We start from the raw sequence: 26,006 nt of genomic DNA, 5'->3' as shown, positions 1-26,006 counted from the left end.
CTGTAGGCTCCCCATTGCAATAAATGGCATCTCCTTTATTCCAGGTGATCAGGACAGAAAACTTTATTCTATCCTTGATCCCTCTCTTTATCTCACACCTTACAACTAACCCATCAGAGCATCCCTAAGCACCTCAAGCACCACAACTGTGGATTCTATTATCTGTTGTCTGACTACTGCAATAGCTCTCCTACGATCTCCTACTTTCAATGTGACCCTTTTCAATCTATTTTCACACACTTATTTTCAAACACACAAATTCAAACATGTCATTTTTCTGCTCCTAATATTCTGGTGGCTTTCTATCTCATTCAGAATAAATGACAAGATTCTTAGAATAGTCAATAACCCTGCCTATTCTGTCCCCACATTACCTCTCTGACTTTATACCCCACTCATTTTTCACTTTCTTACCCTGCTCCAGTCACACTGGCCTAATGATTATTCCTCAAACAAAAACGACAGGCTCCTGCGTCAGGGCCTTGGCACTTTTCTTTCTCTCTGCCTTGGATATTTTTTCATTAGATGTCCCATTGCTTTACTGATATCTGATTGGCTTAGCTCATTTAAATGAAGTTTTTAAAAGCTTTTTTATTTTAAAATAAGGCCAGATATGTGTTTAATCAAACCACACAATACTTAAAAAAAAAAAATCCATTCCCAGAGGTCAAGAAACTGTCAAGTGGCACTTTATAAAAAATCAATTGAATTTTCTGAATTCACACAAACACACACTGAAAAGAAATACAAATGAAAACTGGAAAAAATCAATTTATTTTACCTATTAAATGAGACTCTCAATACAATAACCACATGAAAATCATTGGTGGATGATGGCATCAATGACTTTCCTAAAAGCATTCTAAAAATACTTCAATTGAGGAAACTATCTTTGCCAATTGAAGCAGATGTTCTTCAAGATAGCTTTTAAGAAACTGCTACAGTTCTTATTTCTAAAATCTGTAGAACATTCTATGCTCTAGAGTATATATACTTCATATAACATCTAAACACCTGAACCATTTAAATATATGTAATAAATGAATCGGAGTTTTTATAACAGAATTAAAAGGTTCATGGTTATAAAAGATGCTGTCTGGGGTTTCTGCAGGAGGAAGGGTGTCTTATTGACTGGAAATGATCTCATAGTTTGAGAACTGCTGGGCGTTCACTGCCTGTCCTCTGGTTGTAAAACTACCTGTCCTGCCCTTAGGACCGTGTTGTACGAACTCTGTCTTGCCCATATTTAGCACTTGGTTTGCAGAAGGCCAAGGTCAGCAGCTCCAAGTTATGTTAGTTTCTACCCTAGATAAGTTCAGGTAAAAGAGAGACAGGAGAAGGGTTTTGCTTGTTTGTGTTCTAATCTCTGGATTTAACTCCTTGTTACATACTACTGACAAGGTAGGCAGTGATCTAGTAAACATTCCTTTACTTACAATCTGCCTGTAAACTTTGAATAAAAATGCCAGCACACTTTAATGACACCTACTTTTACATCTTGAGCACCCAGCAGATTTTAAACACCTAAGTGTTTATATTATATATACACTATAATATATATACATATATATACTATATATGCAAGATAAAATTTCCACTAACACACACACATGCACACACGATTTCTACAAGATTATGGCACTAAATAATTGTTAGACACGGTTGTTCTGGGTTGTCCTGTCAGATATGGAACCTCTTGAGAATATGACTATGAAGGTTTATCTTGTTTCTTCATGATCTTTTTGAGCTAATTTCCTTTCATTTATTTGCCCTTGCCATTTTTTCTCCAGAATAATCTTTGTTTGAACCTATTTAAGAGATGTGAAATACTAAAAAAGATGTACCAGCCATAAGGTGTCCTGAAAGTTATATACTGTCATAAAAGCAGTATCATTATGGCCTAATTTATCAAGCTATTAAAAATTCTACATAAGAAAAAAAAAAACAACCTTTGTTTCACAAGTCTCTAAAATAAAAAAGGGGAGAGGGGCTTTCCAGACCACTTAAGGTCAAAATTATGTATAAATTATTATTTACATACATTTATTCTATTGGTGACATTAAAAGCAAAAACTAAACTTTTAAAATTTATATCGTTTTCCTTTTTTGTATGTTTGCCTTCCTGGAACAAGCCAAGAAATAGGGAACTTGTTTATTAATATTTTACTTGAATGACTTTTCTCTTTTGGAACAGTATTGATGTAGTAGATTGAATTATGTCCCCTCAAAACTACTGAAGCTTGAATTGTGTCCCCCAACTTTTATGTATTAGAAACTTAGCCCCCACTGTGACTGTTAAGAGGGTGGGAAGTCCTATTATGGTAACTGACAGATGGAGCCCTGAAGAGATGACTGGATTGTAGAACCAAGCAGTAGTGAATGGATTAAAAATGGTGGTCAGGGGCATGGTTCTCAGGGCTTTAAAAGAAGAGGAGAGTCTGCCTTTCTCTCTCTTTCTCTCTCTGCTCTCTCTGCTTCCACCATCTTGCAATGTGAGAATCTGGGTCACTGCTGCCACCACCAGATAAACTTTGGACTTCCCAGCCTCAGAAACTGTAAGCAATAAATTTCATTTTCTTTATAAATTACCCAGTTCCAAGTATTTTGTTATAAGCAACAAAAATGGACTAATACAATTAATATAAATTGTTTTAGAGATACAAAATTACCATTTATTAAGCATCTAGTAGAGGGAAGCTTTATGGTGGAATGCTTCCCAGAGATTATCCTTATTATTTGGCTTTATAAACCTAGTCACGTGGCTGCCATAAGGCCTAGCATAATACTGGTATATACAGTAGGCATTTAATACATATTTATAAATGTATAATTTAAAATTTCTGCTTTTTTCACATATCATGATGCTAAAATTTACCACTTCACCTAGCAATATGTCTTTCTCCCTATAAAACTACAATCTGTAAGTATAGATTCTTGAGAAATCTGAAAGAAAAATAGTATAAAATCTTTTAAATTACAAAACAAACATGATTTAATCAAATCTGTGAGCCTTTAAGAGTATAATTCATGAAGCTCTAGTAACATTAGAATATACCTTTATAACAAAAACAAGGTGTCACATAATTAATTTGTGGTCCAACAGTAAAAAAGTATATGATTTACTTCACACAGTAAGGGATCCTGAAATCATCCTACACACTTTATAATCTGATGATTTCAGTAACACATGTGCTGAAGAATTTGAAAATTCTCAAATCAACATGTACCAAGTTAATAACAGTATTCTCATATTATACACAAAAAGATCTGTTTTTTAAGAGGAAACAAGTTAGTTATTCACATGTGAAAGAACAGATTGTTTATATCACAACTGCAATTGAGAAACTCCCTACTGACAGAAAATGAAGTACTCAATTGTTATATCAACATCATATTCTTCTGTTATCTTGTAAATAAACAATCCCATTCTTTAGAGTAAAATACTGCTTTAGTGTTAAAAGGGTAAGTAATGAGGTTTTTCCAAAGCAAATAAACTTTTCCATAAAAATTAAGCTCCTTTAATTTTTTAGTAAATATATTTTGTCAAATTACAATTATACCTCTAAATTTCATTTGTAGTTTTTAGAAATAGTGTAGATAGAACTAAGACTCGATGTGTAGGGACATACTTCACTTTTTCTATGTACTGAATATGGCTTATGGCCACAACACTTCTACCAGTTTTCATCTTAGATTGGCTAAGACAAATGAAGCATTTTTCTCATTATTTCATAGTAGATGAATTCCACTATAATTTTTTAAAAGCGTATACAAAACAAAAATAAAAGAAAGGCAAAGATGGGCTTCTTGACTTATCAACTGCAAGTAGACTGATCTAATTTAGGAACTGGATAACAATGTTAAAAAATAAGAATTACATATTTTAGTTTCTGTTGAAAGGATTTGTTGTGGACTGAATGTTTTTGTACCTCAAAATTCATCTGCTGAATCCCAACCCCCACTGTGACTGTATTTGAAGAAAGGGTCTTTATGGAGGTAATTAAGGTTAAATGAGGTCAGAAGGGTGGGGACCTTATCTCATAGGATTAGTGTCCTTATAAGAAGGAACACAAGGAAGTGCATTCTCTTCCTCTTCCACATGTAAAGACACAAAGAGAAAGTGGCCCTCTGCAAGCCAGGAAAACAGTCCTCATCAGGAACCAAATCAGCCAGCCCCTCAATTTGAAATAGCAGGAAGTACTTCTGCATGTGGAGAGAGTCCACCAGCAGACTTGGACCACACATAATCTGTGATGTCCCACTGCTCCCTCCTGCTTAGCAGTTCAAGATCATACACTCTTTGAATCCTAGAGACACCAGAATTTTAGGCAAAAAGAAAGTTATCACAGGATCAAAGCCCTGCATATGTTCGCTGTTTAAAAAAAAAAAAAAAAGAGGAAATTTAGCAAAAATTACCTTGGGCAATGTGAAGCAGGCTTATGAAATGGACAGAGTTGTTCCACAGTTGTTTCACAAGTCACAGCCTGAACTAAAGAAGTAAAAAAACACAAAACAATAAGCACATCTTTTGGAAGCAATGCCATGCTACATAGTAGAAAGAAAATAAGATGAAAAAATGTGCTAACCTGTTACTTTAGAGACTGTAAAGGAATTAGCCGACTGATATTTGCTGAAGACAAAAAGATAGAAATGTCAATCATTTTCTTACAGGCATCAGTATCAGCATAATTCCTGATATATTTAAGGTCTACAAGTATTTTCTTTTTAACCATTTTTATTAAAATAGGTAGATAACTAGTAATGTCAGAATACATCATCTATTTTATGCTAAATCCATATTACCTTCCTGTATCAACCAAATCAATACCATTCTTAACATTAGAGGGTGGTCTCCTTTCATTATCAATCTCAAAAACCTACAGATAATAGTATAAAGCAATACACATTGTATCTACATATTTGTTTCCTATCAAAATTAAAACTCTCAAATATTAATTCCTTGTCTCTGCAGAACCACAAACTATTTAATCCTTCACGATAGTAAATACAAGGCAGTCTTGTAAAAAGACTTTATAAAATAGTAAGTGCCTTGAGGGAGTGTGCATTCTTCATTTTTTGTTTCCCTTACTATCTATAGAGTAAAATGTCTATAATAAATAAATGAATTGCTTCTCATTATGTACATTATTTAAAAAATAGTAATATAAGGCTAGGTACATCATTATGTATCAAAATTTTAATCGGTCTATGGATATACAGATTTTCAGAAAAACATCTCTTGCTAAATGTAAGGCTTGTGATGGCAATTTAACATGGTACATCATCTGAATACATTAGCTCAGGCCTGAAGGCATAAAATTTCAATAATCTTTAAATAATCTTTAAATAATCTTAAAAGAAAAAACATAAAATAATAAGGTAAGTGTTCTTTAAGTCATCACACAGTGGTTGGTTTACCAAAGCTAATCATTAATATTTATTATTTAATGAAGGTAGTCAATACATTTTGCTGAATACTTATAATAATAAATATAAATAATAAATATAAATAAATATTTTCATAAAAACTTTACAAAAGAGAGTTATTGCTAATGGCTAAAAACCACATATCAAGCCTTTGAACAAAATTGTATACATAGGAGGTCATTCTGCAAATCTGCAAGAATTTTTAATAAATTATTTTTTATAATTATGAATTCTCACTTAACCCTACTGTGGAGTTTCATGAGACTGTATAGTTCAAGGAAAGAGACTTTATCATATTTCCTAAGAAAAGGCATTCTGTATGAGGTTCAATAATGTCCAGTTTTTTACTCAGAAGAAAAAAGACACTACAAAGATATTTCAAAAGCCCACATTTTTCTACTTTCTACAGAGTATATATAAAAAGGCAGTGTTTTAAAATAAGGTATTTAGAATACTTAATATGAGAAACATTTCAAAAGTTAATCGATGCTTTTATGTTGGATTAAAATACATTTAAATGGACAAGAGAAGATGACATAGTTTATTACATATCTAGAGAACTTTTCAAAATGCTCTTTTACCTGTTAATCGAATTTATCTTATTAATAAAGTTATGGCTGCATAAAATAAGACATCTTTCCTAAACAGGGCAGGGAGAATACGCAAATTAATTAGCCTTCTCTGGGGTATTTTCTGTCACAGCTAAAAAATTTATTGCTTTACAATGGGAATTAACTGTAAATTTATACATTCTTAATGAAACTCAAATTTTGGAATTTTGGAGTTTTAGAGTTTTTGAAGCAAAAGAGCTCAACTTTGAATTTAGATGCTTTTTATTCTTTTTGCCTTGGATATTACACAGCTGAAGGAATCTTGGAAATTAGCAACTTTGTAAGTTAAATTCTTCTACACTTTGCTCTAAAACAATGTGTTAGCTCACTGTTATAATTTAATATCATAAGGTCCAAAAGATCATTCCATTTGGGTACTTACCCAATGGTTTGAACACCATTTCTATTGGATTTGATGAAATAATGTTTTCTTCCTTGTCTAGTGATATCTACCCAACCACCATCATTGTCTATTATACCATAATGAATTGCAGCTCTACAGATGCTGGATTGCTTGGGGGAAAAAAGGAAATAAAAGGATGTTAAAATATTAGAGTTTGGCATAGGACACTACTACCTACTACTTAAATGACACTAAATTATATAAACATTTCTGAGCAAAATATTTATACTAATAAAAGTTATTTTTCACATTAAAAAATCAAATATCATATGGAAGGACTATATTCCCATATAATTACACTTAACGATACTTACCATTTCATAATGTACACTGCCAATAACTTTAGCTTTACTATCCAAACAGCCAGCAGGGCATTCATACCTAAATGAAAGTAATCGGGAACAAAATTTAGTTCTTCTCAATGTCAATACGAAATGAAAATATTTCTTATGCTTCATCAGATAATTTTGAGAATAATAATAAATATTACCTATTGCAGGTTGTTCCTTTGCACTGATCTCTTAGTCTTACTTCACAAGAAACAATCTGGGCTAGAAGCAAAACAAAACGAAATAAAAAAATTAGATAATGTAAAACCTGCTAATTCATAATATATAGCCTAATGACAAGTTTTTTCCATTCTAAAAATGTTCAAATTAATAAAATATAGGTGGATATGCCATCTATGGAAACTTTAAAATTTTTATAAATAATGCAGAGGACTTACACATTTGCTGTGTACTTATGACTTCGTTTCTATTACTATCATCTGATCTTGTCCAAACGTGGGTATCATGGACTTGTGACTGCTCCCGTTCAATTTCGTTTGTTTCTTCTTCTCGAGCAGGATAATACCTGTCTGACCCTTCTGTTAGAGAGAATGGATTTACAAAACATTAGTCCCATTTTACATGTGCACAAGTAATTAAATAATGATAAACCTTTATATGCCTATAACATTTAAAACTAGAAAAATCAGTAGTTTTTTGACACAGGTTTTGGCTTAAAGTGGTGATCTTATGTACTGCATTGAGGTAACTGAAGTATACACATAAGCCGTTAGGTACTTGATTCACTTATGCTTGTGTTTGGCTAATACTCAATGGATTTACTTTAAACTTTACTTGTATTTCAACATTATCAGTGTTTGGTTTTCATAATGACACATGAAATCTACACGGTGATCTAACAAAGTCAGGGCTTGGTAAATTTGAATTTGTTTTCCCAAATGAAAACATACTCAGGAGGATCACATTTAGAATTCCCCCAAGTGGAAATTCAGTCTAAAGAACAATTGGCATACCCTTGCTATTTACTACAATACCCATTTCCATGGGAAAGTTTTTCTCTTTTAAGAGGAAATCCAAGGTGCAGAAATTTAAATTTGACAATAGATAATAATTTCAAACTCTGAATTTAATTTCTTTACCCCACATTGGCCTATATAAAGAGCTTGAAAATGGCATGTTCTGGAGAGGTGCATTGTTTTCATGAGTGTCCAAGAACTTGAAGGAAGTGTGAAGTCAGAGGAAAGGCAGTTCTAAGTAAAATATAGTGGCCATTGGTGAAGAGGCAGGTAGGTTGGAAGTCTGGGGGTAGAGTGACATACATAGCTGCATCTTGTCTGCTCATTATAGCTAATGAGCATTCAGTCATTAAGGGAAAGAAAGACATTTCTTTATGAGCACTGAAAAAAAACCTGCATTTACTGAAATATTTTCTAGTACACATAGTCTACGTTAAACTTCATTAATCATCATTAAGAAAATTGTACAAGGCAGTAAAAAATGTTCATCTGCATGCCCAAGAGCATGAATTTTCACAAAGCTTTATCATATACACTTTTCATGCGCAATAAACAGGATTCCATACTTATATTCACTTTTTTAGAATATCAAGTGCATCTGAGAGCACTACTTCTGTAAGTTTTGCAGAACTGTTTTTTTTTGTTGTTGTTGTTATTTTGGTATGACAAATTGTATAGTCTGCAGTGAAAAGTATAGAATACCTATAATTCATAAGCATGATTCAATAAGATACAGAGAAGTATTTTGATAAAAACTTTTAAAGCGCTGAAAATACACTGTGTTAAATTGCTAAATCCTTCAAAAATGATAAGTTATGGAAATATACATATATACACACACGTACATATTGTCAACAATATATAAAGTTGGCTGTTAAGAATATAAATATTCTATTACTTTGGGATGATTTCAAAGTAGAATTAGAAATGGTTATCTGAAATAATCATGAAATTTTAAATATATGTTGGTGTAACAGACTTATCAATAACATAAATATTTTAAAATGGTTTATTCAAAATATTTGAAGTAGAGCTCTGGAAACTTTTCATGTAGTAAATGCACTTTGGCTTTTTTTTTTTTTAACACAAGCTAATGTAGAAGCTGGATTAAAATAGAAATAAAATTGAATGTTACAACACAATAGCACTTACCTTTGTAGCACAGATTTTCTCTACAGCCCCCTCCAAAACTAGGTGGGCATGCAGAACAGGGCCGTCCATGTTTGTACGGGGCGTGGCCCCACCAGTTTCCCCTTAAAGACATGATCCACTCTAGTAAAAGTTAGTCTAACTGCATAATTTATAAGACATTGCAAACATTACCATAATAAGAATATTCTAAGTAATAATTTTGGTGTGTAGATTTAAGACATTTATATATCTTAGTAGAATCTTATTGTTAATATGTTTAAATAATTACTGCCTAAATTTTTGAAATTTTCAAAGTAATTTGCTATATATAGTGTTAAGAATTACAAAATCAAACTTCTGCAGAAAACCAAACTTTGCTAGGGGATGTTTACCTCTATTCTATTTTGTTTTGATAAAAACAGTTCTTAGACTTAAATCTGACACTAAGTACAGTTGTGTTATATTTTCAGTGTAATCATTCAAACGGTTTTTATACAGATGAAAATCAATGCATTTCTCCATTCATCTATAGTGTTAATCTCCAAAAAATCAAAATTATTAAATATGTGTGGAATATAATGACTCGGCGAGTAAAACTGAAGATAAAAATATGATTCCCGTCCTTGCAAAGATCATATTTTCAAATTACATATTCACTTTAGGCACTGATTTTATGCATTAGGCAACTATAATTGTCATATTATATAAACTGAAATAATACAATACACTTTTCTCAATAACATACAATGAAAATAAGAAAAAATCAGGAATATACAGTTACTTTCAGGTTGTTAAGAAAAACTTACATGCAAAAGTAGTTTGTCTACTTACTTTGGGGAATAATTGCATACCAAGTAGAGAGCTTTGGGCCATATCTGTCCCCAGATGTTCATGTTATGGCACAAATTAATGGCACAGCCTATTCTGTTACTTGTGGCCCATACCACCTACATGAGAAAAAAGAAAGGTTCAGAAAAAGCAGGCTGAGATGACATAAAACAATGTAAGAGAGAAAAATGTATAAAAGCTGAACTGGAGAACCAACATTTATCATTCAAAATAAAATGCAAAAGCAAATAGGGTATTTCCCCTGAGACTTTGGGTAAAACCTAATTTTAAAAAGAGATCTAGAAGTAAATAACCACATCTGGCTATAAAATAATGCAGAAGTTATTTAGTAACTCACAAACCTAAATGTCATATTAATATTTCTAGGAAGAAACTTGCCTAAAAAGGGACAGAATTTCACCTCCTAAACAGAAAGTACTGAAAATTTAAGTGTTCAGATTTCTTAACACAATCTTTTCATTGTACCACTGGTTATTAAGTAGTTTGATGATGCTTTAATCTTGTCACACACAAAGTCATACAGAACAATCAGTCTGCTTTATATTCACTTACAATAGGTCATAGAAACACAGATAACTGGTGAGCTTTAGCTAGCTGAATCTGCCTTTAGTTGTCTGATTTAGAAGTTTAGAACATATCCAATACCAAAGATAAACACTAAATATAAAAAAAAAATGCTACACAAATATAAATATTGAATGCCACTGACAAATAAAACCGTATTTTTATTCTTTGAAATAAAACTTTGACTGAAGATGGTAAATTCCTCTCCATAAACAATTATTGGGTCCATATTAAAAACACTGTATATGTGAAAACATTGAAATAATGTCTTTTCCTTTTTTTTTTTTTTTTGTCTTTTTTCGTGACCGGCAACGGATCGCAACCCTCAGTGTCACGCCCGTACCGGACCGGGACCGGCAACGGGATCGCAACCCTCGGTGTTGCTCCCGCACCTCGCTCAGCCAGTGAGCGGGAACCGGTCTGTATGTGGGATCCGAACCCTCGGCGGGAGCACCACCACACTCCCAAGCGGCGCACTGTAGCAGTGCGCCACCGGGCCGGCCCCTGAAATAATGTCTTTTAAGTAGATGTTTGGACATTATTCGATGATAATTACTTTTACTGTTCATAGAAATTTGTAAGGCTACCCCACATAATCAATAGCCATATACGTTTTGTTTTATTTTTAACCATACCAAATGACATCAGAAAGACACAAGATCAGCAGCCTAAGTTCTCCCATAGTTACACTCAATTTAAATGAAGAGAGTATAAACACAGCCAAAACATACCTGTGTATAGTGAGTACATACAGGACCAGAACACCTGAATGGACAATACGGGTTGCATTCATGTTCATATGGGTAGCTGAAGTCTCTTACTTCATCATACCATGCTTGCACATGAAATGTCGGGGGCCTATATCTGTTAGAAAGAAAATAATCACCAAGAATGAGTAAAGTTGGAGAAAATGTAAAACCAAATAACATGAAACAGATTGATAAAATTTGGTAGAAAAATATTTTTGTGTAAGTCATTAATCTTAAATACCTACGCCCATTACATTATTAATAAACCAATGATTAAAAACAAAAATAAGTTTAAAAAACTGCTGATTCTTCTGATATATTTGCTTTTTGTTATTTGTCTTTTCATCACTTTTCTTTTAGATACTAAATCTTTGAAAATTTGTAATGATGAATTAATAAGCATTTCATTTCAATCACTCATGTTTTCAGAAACAAAAAGCTGGGCTTTAAGATACCTTCCCCAATGTGCTCCCAAATTCTGTCCAATTGATGGAAGCAAGTTTGCAGGTCCATGTTCCCACAAACAAGTTTCAGCCCACGATTCAGCAGATCTTTCCAGCTCTACATCCCAAGTCTACAATTTAAAACAAAAACAAAATGCACATATGTAGAGTTTAGACATTTCCTCAAAATACACTGTTGCTCAGTTTTTGTGTCTTCCTTCCTACTTCTTTGTAAAATCAATATCTTAGTCTAGGTTCTCACCAGACTCAAATATCACCTTGATTTTTGCACTAGCCTCCAAATCAATCTCCTTGTTTCCATCTCTTACCGCTCCTATTTGTTCCTGTGTTTACATTACCTAAGTGAACACAAATACACCTAAATGATATGTCTGTCTAAACACACTCAACAAATCCCCATATGCATAAAGTCCCTGGTCCCACAGTTCCCTGTCATTAGACAGCTTATTCCTTACTCCTGCTGACATTATTCCCACTGCCTAAACATCCTTCTCCCAATTACTTGTCAGATCCCTACTCTGTCTTCATAATCCAGCTTTATAAAATACTTTTTCTGTGACACCTTCTCAATTCCCTTAGATGTAAGCTATTCCCTCCTTGGGGCTGTTAAAGCTTTGTTACACTCCTTTGTTTAGCACCTCTGACATTACAATGTTAGTATTTCTTTACATGTCTACCTCTTTCATGAGACTGAGTTGCGTGGGAGCAATTATTTAACCTATGCTGGTATCTTTGGCCTTTTTTCTGTATCTCTCATATAAATAAAGTGATTAGTAAAAGTTTGTTAAATACATGAATGGTTAATACATCTCTATAAAGACATGTATTATTTTCATACGTCAAATTCAATATGAGTGAATAATTCATACTTTTAAAATAATTTATTAAGAAAAAATTACCGATTAAATTATTTCAGTGAAATAATTACTGAAATAATTTTTCCAGTCCCTGGTTTAGTATTTAGCTTGTTATTGAAAAACGGGCCTTATACTAAGTACACTGGTAAAAACAGAGTCAGATAGAACTAGATTCAATTTTGGCACTGCAATTACAGGACTATGAGTGTGTTAAGAAGACAGAAAAATGGTGTTAGAAATGGAAAATGAGGACATGACCTAAGGTGACGGCAATAAAGGAGCAGATGGAGTAAAATCATGTCTAGGAATTTAAATTCCCTGAACTTGATGGGACAACTGGAGATAGATGGTGAGGGAAAGAAATGTTGAAGACTAATAAGGTTACCAAATTGGGAGAAAAAAATATGGAAAGAGAAATAGATTACTGTAATAGAAGTGTGTCCATGTATTTCTATGTGTATCTCACGAGAGATTTATGAAGTATCTGTGATACATGCAGTATATGTGCCAAGTAAAATGTGACAGTATATAATTGGATGGGTTCCAGAGGAAAACAGCATGCTCTTAACATATGAATTTTGAAGTTATTCACCCACATATAGATGTCTACAGGAATATGATATATAAGAGAAAAGAGGAATAAAAAGAAAATCCCTAGTTATCAAAATCAAAGGGGAGAAGAAAAACAATGAGACAGTGAAAGAAGCCAGGAAAAATGGGATCATAAAGGTAAAGTGAAACTAAGAGGATTAAATTATAGAAGCAATGAAACAAGAGATTTCAGGAGTAGAGAATGGGAAAGAGGTCAAATGCCACAGAGAAAGATAAGATTTTCTAAATACTAATTCATGATTAAGTGCAATTTCAGATCAATGACAGGTGGAGAAATCAGAACAGAGGGCGAATAAGTGAATGGAAAGAAAAAGTGGAGAAAGCAAGTAGCTTACTTTCCCAATACTTTGGAAAGGAAGAAGAGAGGTAGGGCAGAAGCTAGATAAGATGTTAGGGTCTAGGAGAATGTGTCTGCTTGCTTTGATTGGTAAGGAATGAAAGAAACCTAAACATGAGAGGCCACACACACACACAAAAAAAATAGAACACTAAGGACAAAGAGGCATGGAAAAAAAATGTTTCTGGGGAGAAGTTTCTTAATTCATATAATTTTTCATAAATAAACATTCTCCATTCCATTGTGGATTTGAAATATGGAAAAATCATGCTTTCAAAGACACAAAGTTGCTACACGATTAGAGTAAGAATATTCTTATTACAGTACATCTTTATTATCTAACAAAAATACCAAAGTGTACTTAGATGCAACTTAAAAAATTAAGAGCAGCAAACGTAGTTGATTTTCATAAAAGCTTTAATTTTACTTTGAATTAATGCTGAATATTCAAGATGACCAGTTTTATGATACAGACATCAGAAACTTATGCTTATACATAACTATCAGTCAAGCACTTTATTTGCCAATTATGGGCATACTATTAATTAACTTTATTATTTAATTTTATAATTACATATTTAATTTATTATACAAAGATATAATTCAAGTTCTTGTCATTATTTGTCCAAACAAAAATTAGGTAAGAAACAATAAATTTGGGTAAAATGCTGATTTTCTTTTGTGTCTAGAAATTTAGAGAAATAATCATCTCTCAAAAGCAAGCAGGTTTCCAGGTAGATTTCCGTGGAAAGCAGGTTGTCCTTATGAGACAAATTCTTGTCTTCATTCCTGGAAATCAGATTCTTGCAGAGCACGTTCCTTATGCATAGGTTTCGAACCTAGCAACCTCATATTCAAAGAGCAGCCAGGAACCACAAGAAGAACATTATTTATTTATTTAGGAACTATTTGTTCCTAGATGGCTCAAAAAAAAAAAAAATGCCTTGAAACCACTGTGATGGTTTTAAAATACCCTTCCCACAAAGGTGGAGTCAAATCCCCTCTTCTCTCCTTCAAATTGAGCTTGATAATAACTCACTTCTAATAAATAGAATGAGGCAGTAAGACTTCTGAGGCTAGGTTAGGAAATACAGCTTCTGTTTTGTTTTGTTTTTTTGGTTTTTTTTCGTCTCTCTCTTTCTCCTTTAAGACACACCTTGACAGACCTAAGCCAACAAATTACAAGTCCAGCTAACCGGGAAGAGGCTGGAAAGACAAAACAGAGAGACCACACAGAGAAAGAGGAATGCAGGAGTTGCTCTGATGGTTTGCATTTCCCCAGCCCAGGCAGGAGACCTTAATTTTGCAAACCTTCAGATGATGGCAGCTGAGATCACGATAAGCATGTAAGATCCCGAGCTAGGACCACCCCAGCTGAGCCCTTAGAAAGAGTCCTTAAGACTCAAAGTCAATTTACTCTTGTTTTATACATGAGTCTATAATCTTAGATGTCTATTCTTCTTATGAAATTGAAGATGCATCCTTTTTAGAGAGGATATATACAACTGGTTCCAAACTCACAAATCTGTTATATTTCAAAATTTTGTTTATATTTCGATTGTGTAGAAATTGGAATAAAACCTAAAACATATCATTCAAATGCTTTGGGCTAAGTTTTCTTATTTGTAAAATATATCAGCTGAAATAAAATGTAACTCAAACCACTTCAAGGACTAAAATTTAAAAGTTGCTGTTTTTAAGGTATGACAATTTTTAGTCCAATAAAAATAGGAAGAAAGCATATGAAATAAACTTTAATATTGCTAAAATAAGGGTATATATTATTTTAATGTAAGCACTGAAGCAGAGGGGAATGCAACTAAAACCTAGTCCTTTATCAATGTTTAATAAATATTAATTATTGACTATTTCAAAAGTAATTACCTATTTAAAGAATCTAATCAAGCATAGATGCTAGGTCAAGTTCAATAATACAAATCGTGAATATCCTTTAAAAAAAAAATCATTGAAACTATAGCTGTCCTGGAAGAAACATTACCATGACATAACAAAAGTACGGTACATATATTTTTATGCTACAACATAATATTTCAGGTTTTAAGACCGCCAATAATTCATACGAATCCCATTTAAATGTAGGTTAGTCTCTACACATTCCTATTTAAATTCAGGCTTGTAAATGAAATCAAGATGGCCTAGAGAGCTGCTTTTTTCTCTCTGAACTATTCACCCAGCACTAATTTAAAGCCACACCACACTAAAATTACTACTTCGTTATAAAATGGGTATTTGAGGTGTGTAGAAATAAAATCAACTCTCTCTTTCTACTACATCTGTAAGTTGTCCCTTACAGTATAGCAAAATTTTCAATGAAGTTTTATTATTAAAAGAAACATTTACAATACTAGTGACACTCTGTCTCAATGATATTTTTAAGCCAGTTCAACATGGAGGCTTTCTCACTTCGAGTGTGAGTATGTGTGTGTAAGAAGTTTTAAATCTTGACAAAGGACTTTCAATAGTAAACTAGTAGTATACAGTAACTTTAGTACTAAAATACTGTGCTGGTAGAAATTGGAAATGATGTAGCTATCTAGACATATATGAAAATTTAACTGTTATCCTTTGTGAAATACGAGTGAGCATATACGATTCACATTCTTACCACAATATCTGCTATCCTGCTCTACTCTAGTAAACAGGCAGTCAATGACAGGTGCACATCATTCAAAAATGTAGTTTTTAGTAGAATTAATACAGCTAGCTTACCTGTAAGATGTATAACTGTACCTTAAGCCAAAATGGTCATTAGATACAACTTTTTCTTTCTCTCTGATATTGAAAATACATTTTTGTCTTAAAAAGGATTAAGTATTTTCAAATACATCTTCCTCACCATAGTAAATTTATAGCTCTTTCCACATTTACAAAATTTGAAAATTCGTGTCCTGGGAATTGTTTACTCTATAACTTCAAAATCATTATTGTAGTACATTAAAAAGAGTTGGAGACCAACGTTAATAAGGCACTAAGAATTTGTCTGAAGATGAGTTGATCATTGAGGCAGGCTTTGAGAACATTAATAAAAAACTGAAGTAGAAGGTGGACTATTTCTCAAGTAAAAATGAAACATTAATTTCACACAGAATATCTAATGTTAAAGAACTTTTCCATTGATCAGCATTTAGTCTTAGATTATATTAAAGGATATAGAGTAAAGTTCTGTGAGATTGTCTGATTGATGCAAATTTGTGTAATTAGACTCTTCACACACAAATTTCCCTAAAGATCAGTGGTGAGGGTGGAAATAATGGGCATCCATTCATCTGCAAAGTTATTGATAAGTTCTTATTAGAGAAGGTATAATTAGTCTACCAAAGAGAATACCCCAGATGACACTGAAGTTGTTAAGCAGTTTATTTACAGAGTTCTTTAGATTCACCAGTGAAGAAAATAAATAAATTAGCAAATAGAGAAAATTTAATGGAAAACTGATTGGCATGGTCTGACACCTTGATATGCCACACAGATATAACTACTGACTGGAAACTCCCACGATTTCATAATTGTTAAATGCCATTCTTAGTAGAAAGAAATAGGATTGTAAGATTTCTGACCATTCTAGAAAACCCCACTTAAGTGAATGAAGCTATGACGTGCTGAGAAAAAATGTCTCAAAATGGTTAAGGTTTTTTTTGAAAATAAAATATGAGGAATTGTTGTAATTAACTATCTAAAAACTCAAAATAGTACACAAATAAATATATAAATAATTTATTCTATCTTCTGTAAAATTGATGTGGCTTTAATGGATTTCCAAAATAAGTGCAAAATAATCATAATTGGTCTTTGACTATCATAGTATTAAGTTGCCTAATTAAATAACAATTAAACATCATCCACAATATAATTTGCAATTTAATGTGCACTTTTAAAACATGCATTGTTCTCTGGCAAAGTAATAATCTAATGAAAGTATGGTGGCCTTGAAGTCCAGATCTAGGCTTGGAAGCTCTGGTCTTACCTTCCCACTCCTGAAAACTACAAATAACATGATGAAATTATTCTGAAAAAGCATCGAAGCATTTGCAATAAATTTTGAAAAACGAATTTCACAAACATCCTTTTTTTGAGACATATACGTGTGCATATTTAACTCAGAATACCATCCCAGTATTTCCAATCCTACTTACCCCCAGTTCTGAGCAGTCAATGGCTGTCAGAAGTAATAACAGCATTTTAGCTTTCAATGGTTTTGAAAATATCCCTTCTTTTGTGCTAGGCCTTCTGGACATATCCAAGCAAGGGCATTAGTGATACATTTCCTTCTCATTTTCTTATACAAAGACAAAAGTAAGCTTTTATTTGTTCAAATTACTCAAACCACAGATAATTAAAATACATGATACACCCTGGAAGAGCTTTCTTTCCAATTTAAATTGCATATTTGCAAATTTATCTCTTTGATTCTGTCAGGTTTGGTTTCCAGTTCCTTATCTGTAACATTATAGAGCTGCAGTAAGTCTTTTGAATTTCTTTTAGCTTTAAAATTCTATTATTTGCACTTATAGTCTCTTAGAGAATAGCCTGTATTACTTGTAGCACCCCATGAGATCTTATTAACTGTAAAATAATATTTCTGGTAACAATTAAAAGCATGCCTTAACTAAGAAACAAAAACTGTTTAGTGATCTGTAAGATCACATAACCAAGTAGGTTTCAGATTTTCTAATTATGAGTCTAATTATGACAGCAGAGGTCAATTGTTTCTGAACTATTTGTTTTAACATTGTTTAAAACAGATATATTACAACAGAGAACCTTAGGTAAAACTTCCCAATTAGTTGAATAAAAAGATATTTTTAATAAAAACTTAAAACCAGGCCTCTCTTCAGCTTAGTCCTGAAATAAGGTATAGACTTCTACATGGAAGTTTTCTGCACAGCTAAAAGAAACTCTAGGATTTTTCAGTCTGCTCATGAATGTATAAGTAGTTAGGAAAAAATAAATAAGAATCAAAGACATATAGAGTTATCTTCTAAATCCCACGTTTAAAAGGTAATTCTTGCTAAGTCACCACTTCTGGGAAAATGGAACTTCTTATAAATTATCCACCTTATTTCAAAACTAAATCCCTTCCCCAAATCACTTATGTTTTCCTATTTCAATCAGAAACTGCAATCTGAAAATTGGAAAAGTTGTCAATGCGATCCTCTCAACAGCAATAACTTGACCTCTAAGATACCCCAATATTTTGTTATTTATGGAAGTAATACCTGATAGCTCAGGAGATGTCAGATTCAAATTCCAAATATAATGCTTCATTATAAAATCTTAAAAGCCACTTTCTTTTCTCCTAAACAGACATCAATTAATAAATAAGTAAATAAATCTGTGCTAAAAAAGTGTATGATGTTTTGGGGACTAAATTATCTGTTATAAAACATCCTACAGAACACAGCTGTAATACATTTCTTACAATTTGGAAATTACCTCAGGTATTTAAATATTGTGCTTTACATGTTCCGAAAAAACTCTGTAGTTACAGGGGACCCACACAAGGCTCAGATTTCAAAGAAAACACTTGTGTTACCAGGCATAGAGGCATTGCCAGCTACTAAGGAATTACTTCAAGGCAATGCACATATTAGGGTCTCCTGAAAAGTGCAGAAATGTGTGCAGACCAGTGTTTTACTTAAAGCTTTAAAACTTAAGACAAAAAAGAAAGTAGTAACCTAGTAATTTAGAGACTGCCTCTTCATTTTATTAAAATCGAAATTTTGAAATGGAAATTTAATATGCATACAAACACAAGACTATTTCATTAAATGAGTTGTTTTGGAATTAAACAAGGACCATATTTAATATTATATCAGATGCATGATACAGGGTCGACTGTCTTCGTGGGGCAGCAGAGCCCTCAATTTGTTACACTCCTTACATTTTATGTAGAAATTCTACTTGTTACAGTGGATACAAGAGAGATAGGAAGAATAGGATCTAGGGTTCTACGCTAATATGCAGAGACTACAGTCAACAACAAAATACTGTGTATGTATGACTAGCTAGTTGAATTGATGTTGAACATTCCTAACACAAAGAAGTGATCAATAATTGAGGTGATGGATACACTAAGCACCCTGATGTGATCACTGCACACAGTATGAATGTACCCAAATATCATACTGTACTCCATAAATATATGTAATTACCATGGGTCAATTAAGAAAAATAAAAAGAGAGGGTAAAAAGAAACACAGAGTAGAATAGTGGTTACCAGAGGCAGGGAAAGGGAGGAGGGGCCAGGGAAATGCTGGTAGGTAGGTAAAAAGTTACAAAGCTACAGTTAGACAGGAAAAATAAGTTCTGATGTCCTAAGGTAACAACTGCCAATAATATTGTATTGCACATTTCAAGATAGACAGAAAAGAGGATCTTGAATGATATAACCACAAAGAAATGATAAATGTTTAGGTGATATATATGTTAACTATTCTGATTAGATCATACAATATATGCTTATATTGAAACTACAAACTGTACCCCATGAATATGTACAATAAAAATAAATTATTTAAAATAAATGTTTTTTAAAAAAGAATTTCTACTGATTAATCTCATCCCCTCTCACTGTCAAGCCCCCACCCACCAAGTCTGGCCATAGCTTACCTACCTCACTTATATCCCACCCCTTCTCCACATGGGCCCTCTACAGTTGACTCTCTCAAACTTTAAAGTGCTTATAAATTACAAGGAGATCTTACTGTAATGTAGATTCCGATTCAGTGGGTCAGGAGAGAAATCCAGCCTACCACCTCTCTAACACCTGGTGCCAGGACTATACACCAAACAGCTCTCTGAGTCGCAAGGTTCTAGCACCTGTCCATTCACATTCCCAGCCACTGAGTCCCTCTGATACTTTCCCTGTCAGGGCTGTTCATTCTCTCGTCTCTTCCTTAGTTACTTAAACATTATCCTTTTACCAAAGGCCTTTTCACATTCTCTCTCCTCTTGGAAGTCATTACAACTACAATACTGCGTTTATCTCACCCTTCTCTGAATCTCTTTACACATAATTTACCAGTTATTACATATTCTCCTGGCTCTGTCTCTGTTGCTTTGGGTCTTAATCCCTAAACCAAAATTTTAAATCAAAACTGTGTCATACTTTTTGTGTGTGTTTTCAATGGCACCTAATATAACACCTGGCTTATAACAACTCACCAACATGTACTCACTGAGTATTTCCTGTCTCATAGCTGGCCTAGGAATGGGTAATTAAGTTAAGTCAGAAATACAAGAACGTAAGTTTGGTGCCTTAAACATACATGGGTGATACAAATTCAGGAGGAGAGAATACATCATGATCTTAAATGAAATGTTTGTTTTAAATCCCTGAAAAGATGAACTTGGATCGTTTTTGCATATATCATCTTTTTACTGACTTTGTGATAAAATCAAGACTATGATGCTGAAATAGGAGTACTCAGTCCCAAGGGATCAGAACTACTCCCTTAGGACTCTAGCTCTGCCCCTAAGTCCTGAGCTATAGTAGTCTATAGCACCTATTTTTGGCACCACCAACTGGAGGCTGAGATGTAGGGGGGCAGCTCACTGACCAAGAATGCTCAGTAAAAAGTAGCTTATCCCTTGAACAACCTCCTACTGGAGGCACTAGAGAGCACCAAATATATCTGATATATATTTAGTGCATGTGGTAGAATTTGACCAATAAGCATGCTCTAAAGGAAACCAACTGAGCATGTGCAAGACTGGTTTACAAAACTGGGAACCACTCACTTAGCTAAATATTCATTATATAGCATGAATATGTATTAGGTAACAAAACTATAAAAGCGGAATCCTAGTTGCAGGTGCAGCTGCTGCTCACTCTCCTAGAGCCTACGAGCACTTTGCCTGAGGTGTGTATTTCTTTCTTTTTGTATCAAACTTGCCTTTGGCAGGCTACTGTTGACTCGAAAGCCTGCTGCTCACTCTAGAGTCAGAGGACAGAATAGGTTGCGCCTGGCCATCAGGCCTCCCCAGATCCTCTCCTCTGGTATCAGTGCCTTCATTATTTTTATTGTCATTTAAGAGGGAGTAGTTTAATCTTCAAGACTATGTTGTGGATGTTTGAGGGGACTTGAGTATTTAAGGAAATCTTTTAGTAGTTGAAAGACACCATCTAATTTAATCAGTTCTGTAAGTCTTGATCTATGGATGCTGTCCATTTACAAAAATAAACACCTGTGTATAGTTGATTTATAGCCCAGTAAATTTCAGATAGATGTAGGATTTAAAATCCAAACATAGAAAAATGCATGATAGGAAAGATGAATCTCAAAATAAATCACTGTATAGCACTTACTCATGCATTAGTTTATTTTTTAAATTTAAATATCAAAATGACAGTAACTTAGATTATAAAAGTAAATAAAAATGATTTATTGTACTTGGGGATAATAAATCTTCAAAAATAAAAAGATGGATTAATAAATGAAAAACTTCTTTTGAATAAATTACTAAAAGAGAAAGTTTATAGACACAGAAACTGAAACCTCCAATTTAATACCAAAATTTTAACATTCAGTGCATGTATATATATGTTTAATGAAACTGTATATTATGAAGCTGTTCATATACTGCTGTACCGAAACTTCTGTGTCTTCACTAATAATGACTGCTTCAAGAATGATAAACTGATAAGCTTCCAAACAGTCAGTGAGAGCTATGTAAACCAGTTTCCTGTTTTCTTTGATGGTGAGGAGGCTCAAAGCTAGATTAATAACCTTAGCATTCTCGATCAGATTTTTAGGCATTCTTCAGGAATATGCTTTTAGCATTATCTTCCTCAAAATTTAAACAATCTCTAAGATGATATATTTTATTTTAAATATGGTTTTCAAAAGTCCTTATTGGAAAATCTGACAAAGAACCTTGTGCTATCTCCTCTTCATTTGTCCCCACATACCCATCTCAGCCCCCTGCTGCTCCCAACTCTGAATTATGTCAGGCTGTCTTGCCCACTGGCTTCTGGGTGGATTTGGCCAATGGAAGATGCAGACAGGAAGTCACAGAGGAGCAGGTGAATTTAAGTATATATTACCCCGAGTCCTCTCTGCCTCACCATGATGGTGATTGTGTCCTTTCACACAGTTCTGCTTCCAGGGTCCAGCCCTCCCCAGGCTGTGACATTATTTCAACCTGGGACCCCAACATCCCTTGTGGCTTACCTTAACCTTGTCTACAACTCTGCATATAGACCTTGTTACTGAGGCATTTGTTTTCTGCTGAGAAACAAGTATCTGAGAATAAAAATCGCACAGAATTTTTATTAGCAAACTGCCTAACACATTACTTGACACATACTAGATCTTAATAAATGTGCCCTTCTTCCCCTCTTCCTCTAAGAATCTGCTTAATTTGCTGAGATTAATGTAGCCTTTTTATTCGCTTTGGAACACTGCTGGTATTCATGTCACTAAGGTACAAATTCAAATTCAATTTTCTGAATGACTGAAAAACAAGATAATCACTGCCACTTAAAGTTCCAAATGAAAGAGTAAATAATCCTCTTAGAATGCGAATTTTCAGACAATATTAATTATAAACCAAAGTTTAGAATAAGTTATTCCTACCTTTGCTTGGAATCTCTTGCCAATGACTAATTTAACACCTTTTTGGCATTAAATTTCCGAGATGACATTTCCACTGAAGCCTCCAACTACCCCTGAAATTTAGGTAGCACCTATATATATATGAATATGTTTAAAGTGTTAATAAACCCAAAGTTTGGGAATAATTTGCAATAACTGTTTCCCTTGAAAAAGTCAAACTAATATGGCCAAGTTACCTCAAATAAAATGTTTCTTTGTCTAAGTATGCTGAGAACAGAGAAATGAAAAACGAATAATGCTGTGCTGCTCAAGTCTGCCATAATTTATACTACAACAAGGTTCTTTTCACCATTTGAGAAAATGTGTCCTTAAATATCTCCAGAATAGAGGTCTGGATCAGTTCACACAGATCATGACTCCCCTTTGAATCAACTGCACACACATTTCCCTATCACTAACTTACTGACCACCACATAATGACTATAACCTCCTTCAAATACTATTTCAAAATATACCTCCACCTAAGAGACATTCCATGACCACTGCTTTAATCTGAATTTCTTTACGATTTATTTTACAGTTTTAAATATATTAATATGTACTTCTTACCACATTGCCATTTACATCTTGAAAACAGTTCTCCAGCAAGAGCCTCAACATTCTGATCATTGTATCTCATGGAAGATCTATCCCTCTCTTCAGAGAGGTTCTGGCCATTCCCACCCCATAAGACAGAGCTGTCAGTAACCCAACGTAATTCTTAAAGTCACTGAAATCCAGGAACTATTTAACCACCTGTCATGATTACTAAAGAATGATTTTGCCCTAACCAAAAAGCTACTGTACTTAAAAATATAAAATTAAGTGAAACGTAAACATAATCCTTAACTGAAAATAATGCTTTTGCCATTTTCTAATAGCACTATCTCATCAAAACAGAATTAATCAAATCTGTTTTCATTCTGACCACTTTAAATCACTGTTGAAAATCTAGTCATCTTTTCATTCATTCCATTTTTTCCCTCCAATTAGCACAAACTGAGCTTAGAGCATGTGTCAGCTGCTCAGCTGGGGAATGCAAAGATTACTATAGCACACTCCTTTCCCACAAAAGAATGTAAGACTAGAGAAAGATAAAAGAACATAAACAGTAGGGGCACGTGAAAGAGATAATGGAAGCCAAGGAACTGGCTCTGCATGGGAGGGTTTCAGACAAAAGCACATTATGCTTCAGGTGAGTCTTAAAGGAAGAGTAGAAATTCATTAGAGAGAAAACAAGGAGGGCATAAGGCATTCTGACGTCTGCAGAGCCCAGTGCACTAGGCAAGATTTGGTCAGCATCAAAAAAAATCCAAGGCATATGGAAGAAAAGCATGGGTGTGCGTGTGAAACAGCACTGCTTTCTGTCTGTTCAGTTTGTACTTGCTTTGTTCACAGCACTCTTGATCTAACAGATTTCTTGGCCTTTTCTTTCTAGACCAAAGTTTTGATGCTCTTCTTCCATTCCAATCAAGAGTCGCCCCTCCCCAAACACTTCTATCATTTCAGTTTCCCTTCTCTGGACAACATCTGATCTGTCACTCATTCAGTATTTCACATATGGATTTGCTGTGTCTTCAGCAACTATAAAATACAGTTTTATGTCACCTGCTTCTGTACCACAGTCTCAGCCTTTCCTGTCAGAATAAATAAACTGACTTTGAAGTTATATTTCCTCCCTCCTATGTCAAGTGCTTTTTCAACTTGGAAATTCCCATCAACCTATAAACATTTTCTCTAAAAAAACAAAAACAGGGATGACTGGTTTGCTCAGTTGGTTAGAGCGTGGTGCTGATAACACCAAGGTCCAGGATTTGAGTACCAGACAACTGCCAAAAAAATAAATGAAAAATAAAAAAAATAAAATGCTTTCTCATATTCCCCTGTAGCTGATTATCCCATTTCTCTGATTCCTTCACAGCAATATTACCTTGAGGAGTTAAAGGTACTTTTCCATGCACACCAGCACCCCGGCCGCCTTCTCTTCTGACCTCTTTAATAAGACTTCTGGTCATGCCCCACCATTGAAATTACTCTTCTAAAGGTCTCCAACGAATCTGTATTGACAAAGCCACTGCTGATTTTTCTTCCTCATCGTATGCAGCTTCTCACAAGTTTTGGAAAAAACTGACTTTGCCCTTTGATGAACACTCTTCTGCAGGCTTCTAGACACCAGTCTATCCCATCTTTTCCACCAACCTTGCTGACTACTTCTCAGCTTCTTTGCACCTTCTCCTTTCTGCTCAACCTCCACAGAGTGCCGTGCCCAGGGCTCAACTGAAGGCATCCAACCCTTGTCCACAAAAATCTTTTTCTTGGATGAAGTGATTCAGTCCATTCACTTCTGCTGGCTCCTAATCATATCCACATGATTTCCACATTTTCATCTTGAGTCCCACTTCTCCAATTGACCATGCAAGGCAACTGAGGATGGCACAGCCTCACAAACTCTCAGCCAAAAAAAATCCCTCCCGACTTCATCCTCACCTTCTCCTGTTGGTTTCTCCTCCTGTCTCAGCAAATGCATCAACTACCCACCAAGGGACTGGAAAAAGCTAACATCCCAGATTCCTCCTTATCCTTTACCCTTTGTATTAAAGCTATCGGCAAAACCAGTCAGCAATACCATCAAAACATACCCTGAAACTACCCACCTCTCTCCATTTACCACTATCACCCTGGTCCAAGTCACCATCACCTCTCACTCAGAATATAATGGTTTCCTGACTGTCTCTCTGCTTCCAGCCATGGGCTCCTTTAGACCATTCTCTATAAGGTAGTCAAAGTAATTTTATGAAACTGAAAAAAGAAGTAAAACCAGGTCAGTCTCTTGCAAGAAACTCACTCAGACTAAAATCCAAACTTCTCTTCATAAGGCCCCAAAAGATTCTGACCTGTGCTTATATGTCTACTTTATTTTCTATGACTTCCCCCATTACTGAATAAAATTCAGTCACACTAGCCTTCTCTGTGAAACTCCAACTTTGTTCCTGACTTAAAGACGTTGTGCCTGGTATCCTTTCCCCCTAGAATGACAGGTCTCTGTATCTGTTTAGCTGACTCCATTGTAATTCAGCAC

The 26,006-nt window shown here is 34.1% G+C and overlaps 1 protein-coding gene across 1 annotated transcript in view; it reads right to left on the bottom strand.

The window, feature by feature from the left end:
• CRISPLD1 (cysteine-rich secretory protein LCCL domain containing 1) overlaps nucleotides 1-26,006 on the bottom strand; it is a 44,617-nt gene that overhangs the window by 8,020 nt on the left and 10,591 nt on the right. Inside the window, exons 3-12 of the mRNA XM_008577967.1 lie at nucleotides 11,496-11,614; nucleotides 11,023-11,155; nucleotides 9,710-9,825; nucleotides 8,900-9,000; nucleotides 7,169-7,309; nucleotides 6,932-6,992; nucleotides 6,756-6,822; nucleotides 6,421-6,551; nucleotides 4,587-4,630; nucleotides 4,417-4,489 (exon numbers count right to left, since the gene is read on the bottom strand). Of these exons, the coding sequence (XP_008576189.1) occupies nucleotides 4,417-4,489; nucleotides 4,587-4,630; nucleotides 6,421-6,551; nucleotides 6,756-6,822; nucleotides 6,932-6,992; nucleotides 7,169-7,309; nucleotides 8,900-9,000; nucleotides 9,710-9,825; nucleotides 11,023-11,155; nucleotides 11,496-11,614 (986 nt within the window). The remainder of the gene's footprint in view (nucleotides 1-4,416; nucleotides 4,490-4,586; nucleotides 4,631-6,420; nucleotides 6,552-6,755; nucleotides 6,823-6,931; nucleotides 6,993-7,168; nucleotides 7,310-8,899; nucleotides 9,001-9,709; nucleotides 9,826-11,022; nucleotides 11,156-11,495; nucleotides 11,615-26,006) is intronic.

The sequence above is a fragment of the Galeopterus variegatus genome, unplaced genomic scaffold (genome assembly GCF_000696425.1).
Source record: "Galeopterus variegatus unplaced genomic scaffold, G_variegatus-3.0.2 Scaffold1609, whole genome shotgun sequence".
NCBI classification, from domain to species: Eukaryota; Metazoa; Chordata; class Mammalia; order Dermoptera; family Cynocephalidae; genus Galeopterus; species Galeopterus variegatus.
Note: the sequence above shows the minus strand (reverse complement) of the source record. Positions and strands in the feature narration are given on the sequence as shown.